The 17,790-nt window shown below is 41.7% G+C and overlaps 2 protein-coding genes across 3 annotated transcripts; both read left to right on the forward strand.

Moving 5' to 3' along the window:
* Positions 1–1,759: 1,759 nt before the first annotated feature.
* Positions 1,760–9,972, forward strand: mturn (maturin, neural progenitor differentiation regulator homolog (Xenopus)). Of its 2 annotated transcripts, XM_062409160.1 has the most exons (4): positions 1,760–2,656; positions 7,110–7,232; positions 8,499–8,591; positions 9,791–9,972. In XM_062409160.1, exons 1-4 carry the CDS (start codon positions 2,498–2,500, stop codon positions 9,872–9,874), a joined length of 459 nt encoding a protein of 152 aa, XP_062265144.1. In that variant the 5' UTR covers positions 1,760–2,497; the 3' UTR covers positions 9,875–9,972. The 2 variants fall into 2 exon arrangements, with proteins under 2 accessions (XP_062265144.1, XP_062265146.1); XM_062409162.1 differs by having other exon boundaries at positions 1,766–2,656; positions 8,499–9,934.
* A 904-nt stretch (positions 9,973–10,876) lies between these two features.
* LOC133972378 (E3 ubiquitin-protein ligase ZNRF2-like) lies at positions 10,877–17,229 on the forward strand. The gene is made up of 4 exons (XM_062409803.1): positions 10,877–11,658; positions 13,299–13,394; positions 15,515–15,620; positions 16,365–17,229. Exons 1-4 carry the CDS (start codon positions 11,331–11,333, stop codon positions 16,420–16,422), a joined length of 588 nt encoding a protein of 195 aa, XP_062265787.1. The 5' UTR covers positions 10,877–11,330; the 3' UTR covers positions 16,423–17,229.
* Positions 17,230–17,790: the final 561 nt, after the last annotated feature.

Here is a 17,790-nt window from a genome sequence, read left to right on the forward strand (position 1 = left end):
CTGCCCATTCTTTGTGATAGTAAAGCCAACATTTCCTGGATACAAAAATAGTATATGTAGCAAAAAATGTCACATTCATCCCGTATATTGACAAATGGAAACATAATCAATATTGACAATAGATCATTGCTGGCGTGTCTTACAGCCATTTACAAACATTAATATGAACTGAAACACTGACAAGCTTTGTTCTGTTCTTGTTGCCTATGGGACTTGACAGCAGGAGTGGCAAGACATCTCTGTCCTTCACCTTACTTTATGTAAACTACATTCAAGTAATGGTCGGTAGATATAAACAATTTTAGTAAATATGACTTGAAAAAAAATAACTTTAAATAACGCTTTTATTTTGACAGATCACCGATCTGTATTGGAGCTGGTTATTTTCGTGCTTGACGCAGCTCCACTATACGGTCTGTGCCCTTCAAATGGGATTGACAGTTGGTTTCCTTCGCCCCCTGGTGGTGAGGATCCAGGATCACAGCAGGTTTGATGAGCATTATTGCACACACACACACACACACACACACACACACACACACACACACACACACACACACACACACACACACACACACACACACACGCACACACGCACACAAACAAACACAACTCGTTAATCCCATTTGTCTGTGATGCCCAAAACTTATTGGGACACATGCCCAAAAAATTCGGCGTTAACTCTGTAATAAATTGAATGGAAATTAAAAACAGTCGCTCTTGTTGGTATAAGAATTGTAATCCTTATATTGAGGTCCACTTAACACTTGTTATGAAGCTTTCTACTGAACTGCAGTCATCCTACACCCCAAGCTCGACAGGAAGTGATTGAATTGGATCTTGAATTAAAGGTCAGCTGCTGTTTCTTAGTTCAAGAATGAGGTCATCTCAAATAACAGCTCTATATATATTCAAATTGGAGCTGGATGGATGCATAGAATGTACGCCTTTCAGATCCGTCCCACTGCATACTGGCATAGGTTGTGTGTGTGTGTGTGTGTGTGTGTGTGTGTGTGTTTGTGTGTTTGTGTTTGTGTTTGTGTGTGTGTGAGTGTGTGTTTGCGTGTGCAGGTTGGTCCAAAACAATGTTGTTCTTTCTCTGATTAAACATCAATCTGAACCAAATAAATGGTTCCAGTAAGTTGCAGGCCTAGGGGTCTCTATAGTAAACGTTCTAAATTATGGTTCTTCCAATCTAGAAATATGCGTTAATTCAAAGCTGTTTTCTCACATTCAGGATTATAGATGCTTATACATGCTCAATGTCCTCCTGTACTCACTACTGCAATGAAAATGCAAATTGATAAATAGATAGAATTCAGTTCAAAATCCTGACTTTTGAATGTGGATCACAACACCACCAGGCCCATACATATCCAGCTGTAATCAATCCTAATCCAGAGATCCCATACACCCATTTTAAGACTTGTGGTGAAAGGGCTTTTTAAATGATAGGACCAAAGCTGTGGAATAAACTATACATTTGTAAGGTTTGCTGAGTCTGTGGATTCAAAAAACAGTAAAATATGATCCTGTTTAAAGAGGCATTGTGTAACAGGTCTGTCTCTTTGTGCACTTTATTGGACCCTGTATTATCCTTCTAATGGTTTATGTGTGTGTCTTTGTTATCTCTGCATTTAACTTTATTTGGCCCTGTGAACTTCACTGACACATCTCAGCAAATACAGGGACTCATCAATGTACAGATTTACAGAATTAGTCTGCAGTTTATTATAAATTCATGCTGATAATTGTAATTATAGTATTTTGTGAAACTATTATCTTATTTGAATAATTAAAGGAATAATATAACGTAGGCTGCAAGATCATTATTGACCTTTTAAAAAAGGAATCTTTAAAGACATGTCTTAGAACAGTCATCCTTCCACCCACCTACATCTATCTATCTATCTATCTATCTATCTATCTATCTAACCTATCAATCTATCTATTTGTGATGGCTCCATATAAGTTTTCCATGTTGCATAATGTCATGCCTCCCTCATGATGTCAGCTGCAGGTTCAGATGAAACACTCATTGAGGCTGCAGTCAGTGAGAAAGTTGCATGGGAGTAGGCCTGGTTATGGACGGCTGCCCGGCTCCTCTATTCGTCATCGCGTTTCTTCCAGCGTCCTCCTGCGTATGCATGCATGCGACCGACTGGCTGATTTCATGACGTGGGGAGGAAGAGGAGAGGAATGGGGCTCTGAGAGCGGATGAGCAGCAGACCCGGTACAGGCTCCGTGCACCAGACCCGGTACAGGCTCCGCGCAGCAGCAGCAGCGGTGTTCAGGCTCTCTCTGCTCCCGGGCCATGCAGACGGTGCGCTAGAGGAGATGCGTTAGTGGAGGCTGCTGCTGATGCTGCTGGAGCTGCTGCCGCTGTCCGATCAGCTCTTATCTGCGTCTTGAGCATCGTCGCCACAGCCACGGCCACAGAAATCGAGACCAAGCTCCGGAGCCAGGGCCACCGCAGCGCGGATCACCGCACAGGAGGATGGAGTTCAAGCATCTGGTGGAGGCGGCGGAGAAGTGGTGCTCCGGGAACCCGTTCGACCTCATCTTCGCCGAGGAGGACGACGAGAGGCGGCTGGACTTTTACGCAGAGCCCGGCGTCTCCTTCTACGTGCTGTGTCCCGGCGGCACCGACAGCTTCGTGAGTGCGCTTTTCTGCAGGGCCTCTGTGTGAGTGTGTGTGCGCGCGCGCGTGTGTGTGTTTGTGTCGAGGTGGGGTTTTCCCTGCTGGTTTTTCCTGCTGATGAGCTGATGGAGGAGAGAAGAGGAGTGGGGTCCTGGGCAAGAGTGGAGGCAATGATGTCATTTTAGTTTATGTGCCCCCCCCACACACACACAAACACCTCCACATTCCTGTGTTGATGGTGTTTTGTCATCCATCATAATCCTCTGCGATAACCCTCTGACCCACAACACCATCATGCACAGCACACCACCCACAAACACGAGGCCTTCAACTTTCAAAGTAAAAGTCCCACAGACAATTATTCTGTCAACAGAATAGCATAAACATATTTTTGTATTGTTTAATTCCTTTTCCCCATCCATCAATAGTGTAACTTTATAGTATTATATTAGTTTAATGCTCTTAATGTTTGTTGCCTAAAAGTTCCAATTCACATACAATGCTGCCCACAGATACTTCTCCACAGTCAATCCACTGACCTAAAAAGTACAAGAGGTCGATAATGAAATAAGACAAGCTAAGATAAAATAAAATAAAGTAGATAAGATAAGATAAGATAAGATAAGATAGGATAGGATAGGTTACATCAAGATTCGATAAGGCAAGGTAAAATAAGATGAGATGAGATGATACAAGGTAGGATATAATAAGATAAGATAAGATAAGATAAGACAATGTTATATAAGATAAAATAAGATAAGACAAACCTTTTAGATCCCATGCTGGGGAATTTCACTTGTTACAGCAGCAGAAGCATCAGAATGAAGAAGACAAGAGAACACATGAAACTATAAAACAGAACAAAATAGGCAACAAAATTAAATTAAAATACAGGGAGCATGTCGATAATATTCACCTTTACAGACCAGTGTTAGTATTATTTGTAGGGAAACACACTTGAGGAAAGTGCTCTGGCACTATAGATATTAATGAGTGTAGATTTGAAATACACATTTGCAGACACACAAATAAACACTGAAAGTTTAACTTTTTATGTTCTGTTTGTTTTATCTCCACAGCAGCTCCGGTGCTCCTTGGCATTGACTCTGTATGTATGATAACAAGTCTGTATGATCACAATTCTTCAAAAGATATTGATGATGTTGGTGGAGAGTGCTGTCTATGCAATACCTTACGATCTGGTGGCTGTGAGGGCCAAAACAAATGAGTCGCTTCATCAAACCATTCTCTGACCCCTTGTGCCCTATGGATGGGGTCATTGTCATTCTGGGATTTGTCATTTAAGATAGAAGTGTCTCAGATAAAGGTCAACTTTGCATTTCTGTTCCAGTTACCTTCCCTTCAAGGGGGCAGGTGGAAGCAAATCATGGAGGCCAAATGCTGCCCCATGCAGAGCCACTGGAACCCCTCACTACAGGGGTTATGCCTTCAGGTCTTTAACCTACATATGCATTTACCTCCGTTTTTCCTTACATGTCGCATTAGCGTATGAGCATCATGGTTTATCATGTGGGAGCTATTAAATACAATATCTGACACTTCTAACTCACAACATAGATATAAACACAGATGTCACCTTAGTCACAGTTCAGATGATAGTTGAGTCTGTCTGTGCCCCAATGATGACGTCTCTTTCAAAGTGACTTAGATCTCTCCGCTCTGCCACCTTGATTCAGAATCAGAATCGGCTGGACCTGCTCAGAATTTTAAAACACGCCGCAGGGCATGACTTGATGCTAATTGCTTAACTGTACCATGAATAACTTGAATACCTAATGAACACCCTAGCCAAGGCCAAAAACCCCCAGTTTAAAACCACATCTAAATCCCAAAAAAAAATGTCATCTGTCATCTAGGAAATTCTTAAGGATCAATTAATCGATTGTCGATTAATTATGCCCATCCCTCGTTTTTACTAACGGTCACTAACCTACCTGTAACTTTTATTGGCAGTGTAATTATTTTGCTGAATATGGGTATACATGAGTATTTTTGGCAATGCGACTTTGCTATATAGACTATTTAATAATGCATGATTATTTATAGCTCAGTTTGAAAATGTAATGGGCTTTTTCACTTTGAAAACGCAAATAAAATGTTCTCCCCATGTACCCCCTGAACCACTTCGCGTACCCCTGGGAGTACATGTACCCCAGTTTGGGAAACGAGGCACTAGATCCAAATGTTTAATATCAAGATCCATTCATCCATGAATTATTCTCGGAATAATCAACGACAATGTTGTAATCTCACAAGGTTAAACAAAGTGAAAACTAGTCTTGGATGTGCACCCAGATTAGAATCAACACCAAAATGTGATGGGATCTTTCCTGGGTCATGCTACACCTCTCCTCAAAATATCATGAAATCGGTTGAGTAGTGGCCCTCCTCATGTGGAGGTAACCCATTTGCTATTTTTTGTTGTGTTGTGTTTTCTCTGGTTTTTCCCTTGTCACCAGTCTGTAAATCATGTATCAGTGTGGTGCAGTTGTGGTGTAATGAGTCCTGAAGCTCCTCCTCCCGCTCAGTGCCAGGGGCAAACAGGGCCGGGGGGAGCAGATGGAGATGACCCGAGAGCCATGGCGTCTGTTCAGCTTGTAACAAATGATATGTTGCACTGACTGTGCCTGGGTAATGGGTTTGCAGGTTTGGCTTTAACTGTCCCACAGACAGAGGGGCCGGGCTGCACACACACACACACACACACAAACACACACACACATACACATACACACGTACACACACTGGGCTGCATGCTCACTAATAACTCCTCTCTGCAGGATTCCAGAGATCTGGTTACTCTTGCTCAAACAATACTGGTAGCAGCAGGACGTCTCACATGCTGTCTCTCTCTCTCTCTCTGTCTCTCTCTCTCTCTCTCTTTCTCACACACACACACATGCACACACGCACATGTGCATTCATATTCCTGCTCATTTCATCTTGTTTTTCCCAGAACTGTGTACGCCCAACGCAGTAGTCTGTCCACTAGGGAGCGTTGTGAGACCAGGCAGACAATGAAAACTGTGCAGCTGCACATCACAGCTCTGTCACACCGCCCCAGGGTATGTTTTAGCAGTTTTCACTCATGCAGGTCATGTGAGCCAGCATAGCAGAAAAACAAGAACAATTGGATTTGCTATTTTGCCTTTGATCATCTGAGGCCTGTGCTGCAGAGACACGCCTTCATGTGAGAGTCCATCCATCAGTGTCAAAGTGGAGCAAATATGCCTGAACAGTGAGCGCTGGAGAGAGCACGACAGCAGCCATGTCTGCAAGTCGGTGGTTACATTTTAACCTGACAGCTTTTTGCACCACTCCCATGTGACTCTTACATTCTCACTTTAAATTGTGTCTCCTCCACTGCTCACCTTAAATTCCATTAATTAATTAAATAAAAAACAATCAGAATTGCAAAAAAAAAACATGAAAACACACACACACACACACACATTAAAACTGTGCTAATTTAATGGTATTTTAACCCTTTAGCCCTTAAATCATGCATAAACAGCAATAAATTAAAATACATGCAGTTTTTCAAATATATTATTAGTGGCATTCATTAACCCCTATGAACTTAATTTTGTACATTTTAGGGTTTTTCTACCAAGACAAAATATTTGAACTGCTCCCAAAATCTGTTAAATTACAATAAGATTTCGGTTAACTATCAATTAATCCCAAATTCAAGGCATAAACAATTTAACACTGTATACAAATATTTAAACCAATGATTTTCATCTTAAAGTCACCAAAATGCCAGTAAGAGCATCTAGTTGGTTTTACACATGCTGGTTATTTGCCCCACATCATTCTGCACACTTGGCCACACACCCTTAATAACCCATGCTGATACATAACCAAATAGTGCGGCCTTTAGACTCGGATTGAACAACAATAAATCCAAGTGCTAAGAAATTGCTCCAATTGCCTTTCCCGAATCAGCGATGATTATCTAACACTTCCTGTAAGTGCTTTGAAGTATATGTGAACTAATGAGGAAGTTTATTTTAATCCAACAAGCAATCTTATGTCTGATATCAAGAACTTATCAAGACTTAATACGGTTTTATTGGCAATAAGGATGCAAATGTATTTCTGATCTGGCCTTCATTGCAAGTGATTACACTCATGTGTACAGGTACACATTAGTATGATGTTAATTTACAGTATGGAAGTTGCCTTAAGTCTCAAAAAAGTCCTATAATTAAGAAATCCAGTTCTGTAATGAGGGGTTTAGCTATGTCTTTGTGTGTTTCACTTGTGTTCTCACACTGTATGCGCCAATGTAAATATTCTAATGTTTGTGTATCTTGTTGCAAACCGCCACCATTGTTTGTTCTTGAGAAAATGTATGTTGTCAGTATGTCGCTATTCAGCCCAACATATAGTTGTAGTGTTTTTTTTGTCACAGCTCAGGTGGGATGTTTCTCTGTGTTTCTAGCACGTGTGGAGCGAGAGCGAGGACTGCCTTCCCTTCCTGCAGCTGGCCCAGGACTACATCTCCTCCTGCGGGAAGAAGACTCTACTGGAGGTGCTGGAGAAGGTCTTCACGTCCTTCAGGCCTGTAAGGAACCAAACAAGCGGTGACACATTTATCATCATCCTCGTCATCATCATCGCTCCATCACCACCAGCACAGTGACCTCTGCTCGCTGTGGCTCGGTCTTTTACAATACTGATACAAATGAAAAACATCAGGTCCAACTCCACTCTGAAATCTGAAAATGTGGTTATTTCTTGGGTTTTTGCCCCATTGGTCATTCTAATAATCCATTCAGAGAACTCGATATATTAACAAGAAACATTGGATGGACATCTAAATTTGCAATAATTCCACCCAAATCTGTGAAAACCAATTACATACTTCCAGGATAGATCTTTCAATCCTCCAAATATGTTATGGATGTATACATTACACTGGTCCAAGTCAACAGATATTTGCTAAACAACATGATTCAATGTAAAGGAATAATTCCACATTTTAGGAACCAGGGTTTACTGTCTATAGTAAATTCAGTAGGTAAACTCCCAAATAATATCCCTCCTCAAAAGATTTACATATAGAGATCACTTTTTTGCTTAAAGATAAATACAACTGTCATGTCTGTGCTGTGGTTAGCCCAGCTTAGCACGAAGTTTGAACACCGAGCCTGGCTAACAACAAGAACGAACGAGAAACAGCCCAAGCACATAAAAGCACATAATCCACACATGTAACTCTGGTTTTGTGTCGAATTACAGGAGATTAAACATATTAATTAGTAGTCAGTGAGTCACTAGTGAGCCTCATGATCTTTGCACGTAATGTTAGTTTTTGTGGTCTGAAATTCAAGCACATGAAATTCTCCTTGTTCCTGAAGTCTGCCCAGGTTGGAAAGACAGAACGTTTTCATTTGCATCTTTTTGGAAAAAAGTGAGAGGACGCCAAAATTATCGTCACTCCTCAACTCGATTTTTAACTACCAGCTTTTGGAATATATAGAATGATAAAATGCATCAGACTCAGGTTCCTTTGCACTGCTCCGCTGCATATTTACTGTACAGATAGAGCGTTATCAATCTCATTCTCTTCGTTTAAAGTGACTGATGTGTTTTCAGGAGTAAATCAAAAATGAATCGAGGGTATTTTCAGGGATCGTTGTTTCTTAGTGTAATGCATGTACAGTGTGTCGAGCTGAGATTAGGCCGTTGGTCTTTCTTCATGTTCTAACTCCTGTGTGCCTGTTTGCTGATAAAAGACCTCATTAAACAGCTTTTGTACAAGACAGGAAGAAACTGTATTTTAACACAATCTTCAACGATGGTCCTTGTCTCTCTCTTTCTCTGCCAGCTCCTTGGCCTTCCAGACTTAGAAGACGACAGTTTTGAGCATTACCAAACTGACATGGAGGGGGAACCAGGGCCGGACCAACAGCAGATGGGGGTCAGTCAGCAGTGATGAGACCCAAAAAGGGGGCCCTGCAGCTGCGGGTAGAGCTGATCACGAGCCCTGGGCCTCTTATCCCAACACACACACACACACACAAACACGTAGTCAACTTGCTAAAAATGCACCACCATGTTCTTGAATGTCTCAGTGGCTTTGCTTCCCAAAGAGTGCACACCATAGCACTTTGTTGCCCCCTACTGAACACACACACACACACACACACACAAACATAAACATGCACACACACACACACACACAAACACACTGGCTACGTGAGCTGTAGCCATGTACAATGCAAGAATCATAATCATTCACCATTCGGTTAGTTAAAGTTCCACAGCACAGCAATATCGGCCTCGGCCTTGGCTTTGTTATGCAGAGACAGTAGTCAGATACACACTTCCCCCTCGTGGCTCTGGAGATGAATGTGACAGATAATCTACTTTCTCTACCCGTGTATTGTCACGGAGGGCTGCATGCAGACGAAACATACACAGGGGAAAACCAACGGTTCGCGGTATTTGTTTGGGGCAATGGGAGTGACGCTAGGAGGCGAGGAAGGAGGGACGTGTAGCGCAACAACAGAGGGGCAGAACTTTCCACTTCACGGAGGGAGAGACGGAGGGAGCGGAGGAGCGAGGGTGCAGAGCTGTTACGTGGTTTCAGGTGAAGCTGCTCTCAGAGGTTCCCGTTTCAAACTCACGGCTAAAATAGTTTGCAGTAACATAGGTCACACTTGGGTGGCGCGTCTCTTAGCGTGCCGAGCGTTAAAAGTCACCTCATGGGGATTTTTTGAATCGGTGTTACTATCTCATCATGACCGTCACAACGAAGGCTCATGCTGGAGATGAAACCCTCCCCTGGCTGGGTGTCTTGCTTTCACATGACACCCTTAGTTCTGCTGTCCTGTCTTCTTCCTGGTTGCCTTTTGTGGTTCCCAGTTTTTCCCTCATCCCTGAGCACAATCTGACGAGACAAGCCCCGCCCACTTTCTCTTCTGTGTGTGTGTTGTTTTGAATCGATCTGCGCCTCTCGAGGTTCCTCCCGGCCGTTGATTTTGACGAGTGCACACCCACAACCACCCCCCCGAATGATATCTCAGGGGAAGGGAAAACATTAGTGGTGCCCCCCCCCCCCTCCTGCCTGCCCTGTTCTTTCTAAACTGACAGTGTGTTGTTGTATGTCCCATCCAGTGCACTGCCACGCTTCAGGCCCCCTTCGCCCTCCACTGCTCCATCCACACTGCAAGACTGTATCATATTTATCCCGGCTTGTAAAAGTTTTTGTCTTTTTATTGCCTCTTTGAATGTTTCTCATACAGTGTATCCTCTGTTTGGCCGCCGACGTGTGTGAAGTCGTTCAATAAACCGTGTGAACAGAGCATTCCTCAGGCGTCCGTGGGTTTTATTTTTTCTTTCTTAATGTCCTGGAGTTAATGGAACCACAAGGCGTTCAACATGGAGGCCCTTTCATATCGCACAGTGGACTGGTGACCTGCTGCTGTGCCAACAGCCCGCTGCTGTTCCTGGGGTTGACGTCACGGGCCACCTGACGCGCACACTCAACGCTGCGTCAAGCTATCGTCTGGGAGGGCCTGCGCAGGAAGCGATAATCCTGCCTTCAAAGTAAAAGCATCAGCGGTATACATTGAAAAGCGTTCCGGTTACATCACTGACTGAAAGCAGTATAATGATAACAATAATAATAACGATGATAATAATAATTATAAAAAAATAAAAATAATAAAAACGTCACTACACGTAAGATATTTGATTTACATTATATTGTACAAATGTGTAATTTCGAAAATAATAATAATGTATTTGCCATAATTAAGAATATATTTATATAATGAGCTTGTGCAAAAGGATTCAACTAGTTTATTAACTATTATTATCATTATTCTCATTATTATGATTATTATGATTATTACTAGTAGTGTTATACTACATCATAAGTAGTGATTCAAGAATATATCTATCAACATAACATTTTCCTTTTTTTATTTATGATACAATTTACTACATATATACGATAACTGTATAGAGAGACCGAATATAGACCTATTATTATATATGTCTAAAGTTGTTATATTTGTATGTATAATTTGAGGTCAATAATAGCCCCAGATATTATATTCAGTTCCGTTTTTTCTCAGTACAGGGAACTGAATGATACTTCCGTTTTTTGTTTTCATTTGTTTTTGCCGAGTTGAATACTTTTATTGTGAAAGCGCGCTGATCCTGTTCTGGTGGACTGTAGTTGTTATGATGGAGCTGCCTCACACAGGGAGGAGGGCTGACTTTTATTTTTCTTCGCAGACGAGCACAGTTGAGGACAAAAACAAACTTGAACCAGACGAGCTGTGGGTCAACACACGCGCCTGTGTGCTCGCATGAAGCGGAGACGCTGAAAACGTTGAACTGAAGAGATTTTATTTTTGTTATTTTTCCATTGTTGGGGGAAAAAAGGGGAAGGGCACGGCCAAGAAAAAAACAAAACCATTTGGATATTAAGTTATGCGTCAGTGAGTGCGCACTTTACGCACAGGGCGCACCTGGAACTTTGAGATGTGCGAGCGAGCCTCTGTTGTTGTTGTTGTTGTTGTTGTCCGTGGTTCAGGTTTGACCTGCTGTGTTGGTGTCAGCTCTTCAGGACTCACCGTGACCATGTGTCGTGGTTAGGAAACTTAGACGCGCACTCAAAGCCAAGAGGAGGAACGCCTGAGGCAGCATGGGGGCCAAGCAGAGCAGCCCCGTATTTGATGGCAGAACTCGGGCTTATTCCAGCTCCGATCTCCCATCCAGCAACTCCAGCGGCGGGGAGAGGATCGCGGGGTTCAGGTACACGAACGGACCCGATGGCCCCAGGATTCGTTACACTGGTGGAGGGCCCACCAGCTCCGGGCTCAACATACCAGCAGGCGGCAGGTCGGGGTCGCACGTACTCAATCAGAGTCTGGATGGCACTGATGGGGACGATGAGGGCCGGCTGCCTCCTGAGGGCCACAGGCTGCTTATAGGCTCCTTACCGGCTCACTTGTCTCCTCACCTGCTGGGAGGTAAGACTCGATGCAAATTCAGAATATCCACAAATTCAAGAAGGCAACTCTTGGAAGGTTCTTGTTAATATGCCATATTTAATGTCCCTGGGGTGCACTCACAGCGAGCAACGTTTTTTCCGTCTTCAAAAATAAGAATACTGACTTCATTGTTCTTGCTCTTATCTCATTTATCTCCAATTTGTACAGTGTCATGTGGGAGAGCTGTAATTCGAGGTCTTTATACTGTGTGGGATCCAGTGTGCATTCAGAGTCGACATGTTTCTTCATGTTTGCTACCATATGGTTATGGCCCTCCTACAAGATACCATAATATGTACACTTGGTCTGCTCTGCTCAGTGTTTTTCCATTTGACACATGATATCTGGAATATTGTATTAGCTGAACAAGGACTGAGCCCTTTGTTTTTGCACTTTTACTTTTATTGTAGCCACAGGTGGCTGTACTGTAAAGCACTGCTCTTTATGGCAGTCTTTCTTCTTTTTCTTTTTTTTCTTTCTTTGTCTTGCAAAACTAGCCTGTTTTTCACTCCAGCTGAGAGGGAAGACTGCATAATGTAGGTCAGCAGATAAGAGCTTCCTGCTGGTTAGACATTGCCTGACACACACACACACACACACACACACACACACACACACACACACACACACACACACACACTCAAACTTCCTGAACCCACAAGTCGAACAGTTTCTCAACGTCTCTAGACCAGACCACAACAATACACAGCTCAAACGAACACAACAGGACCGTTTGACCCCTTTAACGTCCCTGTCGCTGACAAACAAATGCTCCATAACAAAAGACCTATAGTTTAATTATGTTTTCCTGTATACTCTTATTGCTGTTGAACCTCTTGGAAATGACACACACTCCCAATTTCCTCATCTTGCAGCTCAACATGGACAACAAGGGTGCGGCTAAATTTAATCCCCGCTTCAGTCCGTCAGCTTCCTTAATGAGGATGTCTCATCCTTACTAACCTCATCAATAATCTTTCCTCATTAGATCCGTGTGATTTTGACCTGATGGGCCCTGACATTATGTCCACGGGCTCCTTCCACTTTCTCACCTCCCCCGGGCAAACACATGACACAAGCATGAGTTTCACAGCAGCCACGGAGATAATGACTGCCTGCATCCATGACACAGTTGTTATCCTTTTCCTGACCGCGGTGTTATAACGTCAAACAGGCGGTCAGCTTATGTCAAGTCAAGCAGCTCCTGGCTTATTAATCTTTGCGCAGCTGAGGCGGTGCGCGGGGTCGGGCAGGCTGTCTACTGTACATGTTGGTCAAATTAGGAATTATTAATGAAAGTATTCTGATAAACGAAATCTCAAACATGGTGCAATAAATAAGAAGCAATGCCAGCTTGGGGAGGTATTTATAGTCAGATTGTAATGAGTGACGATACCGACAGATTGTTTGATTAGGTAAGCAGATTGTTACAGATTGTTTAAACAGATAGAGGGAGCATGCAGGTGTTAGGTAATGTAGGGCTCTTTCAGATTCAGCTCATGCAGACAGTCCCACGCCCTCTCCTGTGTACATATCAATAGAAGGTTATGAGACAGACGCGGCCACATCTGGTTCCTCATGCTCTTGTCTTTGTGTTGTGATTTTTTTCTTTTTGCCAGGCTTCCACTGCCCCGTCTGCTCCAAGTTTATGGGGTCGGATGAAATAGAGAAGCACCTGCTTATGTGTTTCAGCAAAACACGCCTCACCTACAACAGTAAGTAATCAGGGCTGAAGGAGCAGGAGGGTGGGTGATTGTGAGAGCTGAAGCAGATGGTGTTTGTTTGTAGCCACAGAAACCTGTGACACCCTTCATTCCTCAGTTTACTGGTTAATCTTTTGCTTAAAAAAAGACAACATGTGAAACAGGACAACGGCAATGCCAAGAAGGTTAACACCAGACTTTTTCCACAGGGGAAAGAAGCAACATTAGCAAAACAGCAAGATTCTTCATTAAAGCTAGGGTTGGTAATCCTGTAAAAGCTAGCAAGAGCAGGCTAACGCAAACTGACATAGCCCACCAACTCCCATCAGTGAAGTGTTTGAGTCCAGAAAACCCTTCTGGAGTTTTATGGGTGAACAGCATAGCAGCCAGGTAGCAGTCCAATCAAATACAACTGAAGATATTAGGGTTTTATCTTCAGATGTAAAAAAAAAACATAGCATGCCTCAATACTGTTCCTGTGGTGTCATCCAAGTGTAAGTATGTCCAAGTTTACACCATATTTTAAAGCCTACACGTCTGCTGATATCTTCCGACATGGTGCATTCAGGGAGAATCAGAAATGCTAACGTGTGCTGGCTCAGCCACTTCTGGTAGACTTTTATGTGTAAAACACATTGGAAATGACCTTGTTTCGAGTCGAAAATGCAATATGCATGTCGGGGCTTGCAGACACTTGGATGACACCACAAGGGCCTAAAAGTGGGTGAAATATTCCTTTCACTAGTTACCTAGCTTCACTAATGGGGCTGTGTACTCCCCATTAGTACTGTACTGACATGTAACAGACCTGAAGCCTTCAACGAGAGTTTAGCAAAATACTGTTTTCAGCCTCACAGATCATGATGCACTGCCATATTTCTGCAGAAACCTAGAATGGAAAAACCAAACAGTGGCTCTAGAGAAGATTTTCATAGTTCTGAAGAGATAAAACATCCAGTATTCAACAGGAAGCCAAGAGGAAGAATTAAAATGTGATAATTGGCAGAAAAGTTAATCATTTTGTGATCCTTCTTATTTATTATAGGACCTGTCTGACAGTCCCAACACCCATGTATAAATAGTTTATTAAATCATCTGATTATCACCTCTATTACATTACTTTGTTCACTTCTTTTTAATGATTTGCATGGTAAGAATATTGTTGAATGATCTTATTTATAGTTTTTTAGTAAATTCACTAATAATGCATTGTTTCTAAAATCCTATATAATCATCATAGTTTTTTCATGAATCTTAATCTGAAAGGTAGCTTTTAACTCAAGCTGTCAGTTAAACATTATGGAGTAGAAGATGAAGTGTTTGTCTCAGTGAATGTAACGGTGTCGAAGGATAAGCACATAATGGTTGTGTAGTAATCAAGTACAAGTAATTAAATGTACTGTACTTATAATAAATTGCCATATTGTTTTTACAACTTGACTGTGGTTGTAATTATGAGTTAATGTTTATTTTGCATTATTTAATCGTTATATTGACTTTTATGAAGATCTCATATCTACAGAAACGCACCTGCTTGAGGATTTTATATAGAACAGCATGAAAAGGAAGCAGACTGTGTGTGAACACCTGTGCTGTGCACACCCACGTGCACACAAACAGGAAAGACAAACACATCTGTCTGTAGAAACACGGCTGTCTCTACATGCACCTTCTGCATTTGGAAACTTCCTGACCTCAACTGTCGTATATACAGGCAGCTTTTGTCTTAACTTATCACAAATGCGAACAGATGTGTTAAACTTATACAATCATGGCTTTATCCTTCAACTAAAAATATTTTCAGAGTACATTTTTCCTGTTTTATGGGATTCATCTAAAAAAGTCTAAGCTAGTAGTCATTCGCCTCAGGTATTGACCGTAGGGCCAGTAACAGCTGATCATGCAGATTAACATGTAACATTAAAAAGAAAACTGTTAGAAAACGTTCCCGGTTCTTATCTGATCAGAGATGAGGATTTGGAACATCTGTGCCCATATGACAGATGACATTATGGTACCAAAGGTTATACTGGTGGTTAGGCAGGATTCAGTGCCTTGTCGGAAACTCTCATACGGGGTTTGGTGTGCGAGATGGCTTCTTGCTCAGTTTGTCTCTGTATTGTCTTTCTCAGAGGACATCCTGTCCAGAGACTCTGGGGAATGTGCCGTCTGTTTAGAGGAGCTGGAGCAGGGAGACACCATTGCCAGACTGCCCTGCCTCTGTATCTACCATAAAGGGTAACAAACACACACATAAAAACTGCATGAGTAAACTGATTTAATCATCTTATTACAATTTAGGCGAGAATGCAAATAATAGCATATTTCCAAAATCACGTCAAACTTTTTAATACACAATATTACTGGACCTAGTAATTCTACAATGCATTGTATGGGAGTTGAATTGAAAAAAAAAATTGAATACAAACCCAACTCTTTTATAGAAATCACAAAAATATGAATTAACAAAATGAATAGGTCTTAGATAATAGTAAGAAGAAGGTTTTTCGGGACAATGGTGGAATCAGGGCCACAAATCCAGTGTGTTTACTGTTAGTTTTAAACTTAAAAATTATAACAATAACAGAGAAATATCATTGTTATAGGTGTAATATAAAATATACTTGAATAAAAGTGGATTTTCATGTCTGTACTTAAAATATAAAACTACAGCCATCTTTAAATAATTAATATAAAAACTTTGTTAAAGTGACACTCAAAAAGTCAATGTTTAAAGGGATGGTTCAGAGAAAATACTACATTCTTTCATTATCCACTCACAACTATGCCGACGGAGGGGTAGGTGAAGTGTTTTAGTCAACAAAACACTTCTGGAGTCTCATGGGGTAAACAGTGTTGCAGCAGAATCCAATCAGATTGAAGTAACTGGCGACTTATACCTCAGATTTAATGTCTTAGGTTTTTTTCCTTTAAAATCCCTCTGATCACATGCAACAAAATGTCCTGCTCTTCTTGTTTCAGGTGTATAGACGAGTGGTTCGAAGTGAATCGCTCGTGTCCGGAGCATCCTGCCGACTAGGAGCTGCAGGAGTACAGTTTCAATCAGCTGTACGTCTGTGTGGCCCAAAGTGTGACTCCAACCTCATCCCAACCCTGTCTGTTTGAGCCGAGCATCAGCTCCTCAGGGATTGTTAGTCGATATTGTGTCCTATATTTTTCATATTGCCTCACGGAACTGTGACGGACTTGATGGACTTTGGATATGTTTCTTCTCTCAAGTTCAAATTAAAAACCACTGGTGGAGTCACGTTGCCATTAATATGTGAATGTTCCTGATGCTACCTGCTGGCCTAAAGAGGGATCACGCAGCTGAACTGTGGAGCTGAGAGGACTTGAATAACCATCATGGTGGAAGAGTCTCTGTTCAGCAGAGATCTGGGTCAGTGCCTGTTTGAAGACTTGGTCAGATGGCTGAGGGCTGATTGTTGTGCAATGTGAAAAACAGCCATAGAAAATTTAAAAAATGCCAATATCAGCTTTAAGGGATGATTACAGTGTTGATTGTAGTTAGGAAAAAATCTTTATTTTATTGCTAAATTTGCTATCACTACTGTCTGTTCAACAATCATGTGCCCTAGACCAAATAGTCTAACATAGTTGGACTTTGTTAATCATTTGGCCGTTCAGAACCACAGTAATGTGATTGCGTTGTAAAATTAAGGTTAGATATATATAACGATGATTCACACTCTCCAAGGAGTGCCATAATATGCTGCTATGTCATAGACTGGAAATCTTTCCTTTAACCTTTGAACCTTGGTTCATTGTATTTTGTATTTGTACTGTAATGGATTGCACAACAATAAATGTTTTGTCTTCGTGTCTCTTTCCTGTAAAGCACCTATTCTGTATTTTAATATATAGTTAGTATGTAATGTTACATGCGCAAAGGACTTTATTTTTGCGATTTGTTTGTCCGACAACCACGCAAAAACCTACTGGGCGGATAACCACAAAACCTGGTAGAGGGAAGTGGTATGGGTGAGGCACTTAGCCATTGCCAAATTGTATTTTGGATAAGGATCAGAGGTAGGATCCAGGATGTTTCATTTTCTCTTTTTCTTAAACATTGTAAGATGGGGAGTTTTGTAACATCTTTGTTACTCAGAGAATAATTCATGGATCTTAATGAAAAATATCTGGCATGTTTAAGGCACTGATCTCTACCGGTTTGTGCCATCTGGTGCAGATCCAAATGAAAATCCATATCAAGTGAATTTAAATGTGGTTTCATAAGGGGACTGTTGAGCTTTGGCGGAGGTATGTGCTCTCTTAGTGCCATTCTAGTTCACATCGATCTCCAATTTTAAAATCAGTGTATGACATTTGCATTGTTTCTGTCTGATAAAATACATCAGATGACAGTTAAGATGGGGATTTAAACAAA

This window comes from Platichthys flesus, chromosome 17, assembly GCF_949316205.1.
Source record: "Platichthys flesus chromosome 17, fPlaFle2.1, whole genome shotgun sequence".
In the NCBI taxonomy this organism is placed as follows: domain Eukaryota; kingdom Metazoa; phylum Chordata; class Actinopteri; order Pleuronectiformes; family Pleuronectidae; genus Platichthys; species Platichthys flesus.

Excerpts from the sequence above, each read along its gene's own strand:
- mturn (XM_062409160.1), top strand. The coding sequence starts at position 2,498 with ATGGAGTTCAAGCATCTGGTGGAGGCGGCGGAGAAGTGGTGCTCCGGG. Across the intron at positions 2,657-7,109 it reads CCGGCGGCACCGACAGCTTC|CACGTGTGGAGCGAGAGCGA; the intron begins GTGAGTGCGCTT and ends CTGTGTTTCTAG. Across the intron at positions 7,233-8,498 it reads TCTTCACGTCCTTCAGGCCT|CTCCTTGGCCTTCCAGACTT; the intron begins GTAAGGAACCAA and ends TTTCTCTGCCAG.
- LOC133972378 (XM_062409803.1), top strand. The coding sequence starts at position 11,331 with ATGGGGGCCAAGCAGAGCAGCCCCGTATTTGATGGCAGAACTCGGGCT. Across the intron at positions 11,659-13,298 it reads GTCTCCTCACCTGCTGGGAG|GCTTCCACTGCCCCGTCTGC; the intron begins GTAAGACTCGAT and ends TCTTTTTGCCAG. Across the intron at positions 15,621-16,364 it reads CTCTGTATCTACCATAAAGG|GTGTATAGACGAGTGGTTCG; the intron begins GTAACAAACACA and ends TTCTTGTTTCAG.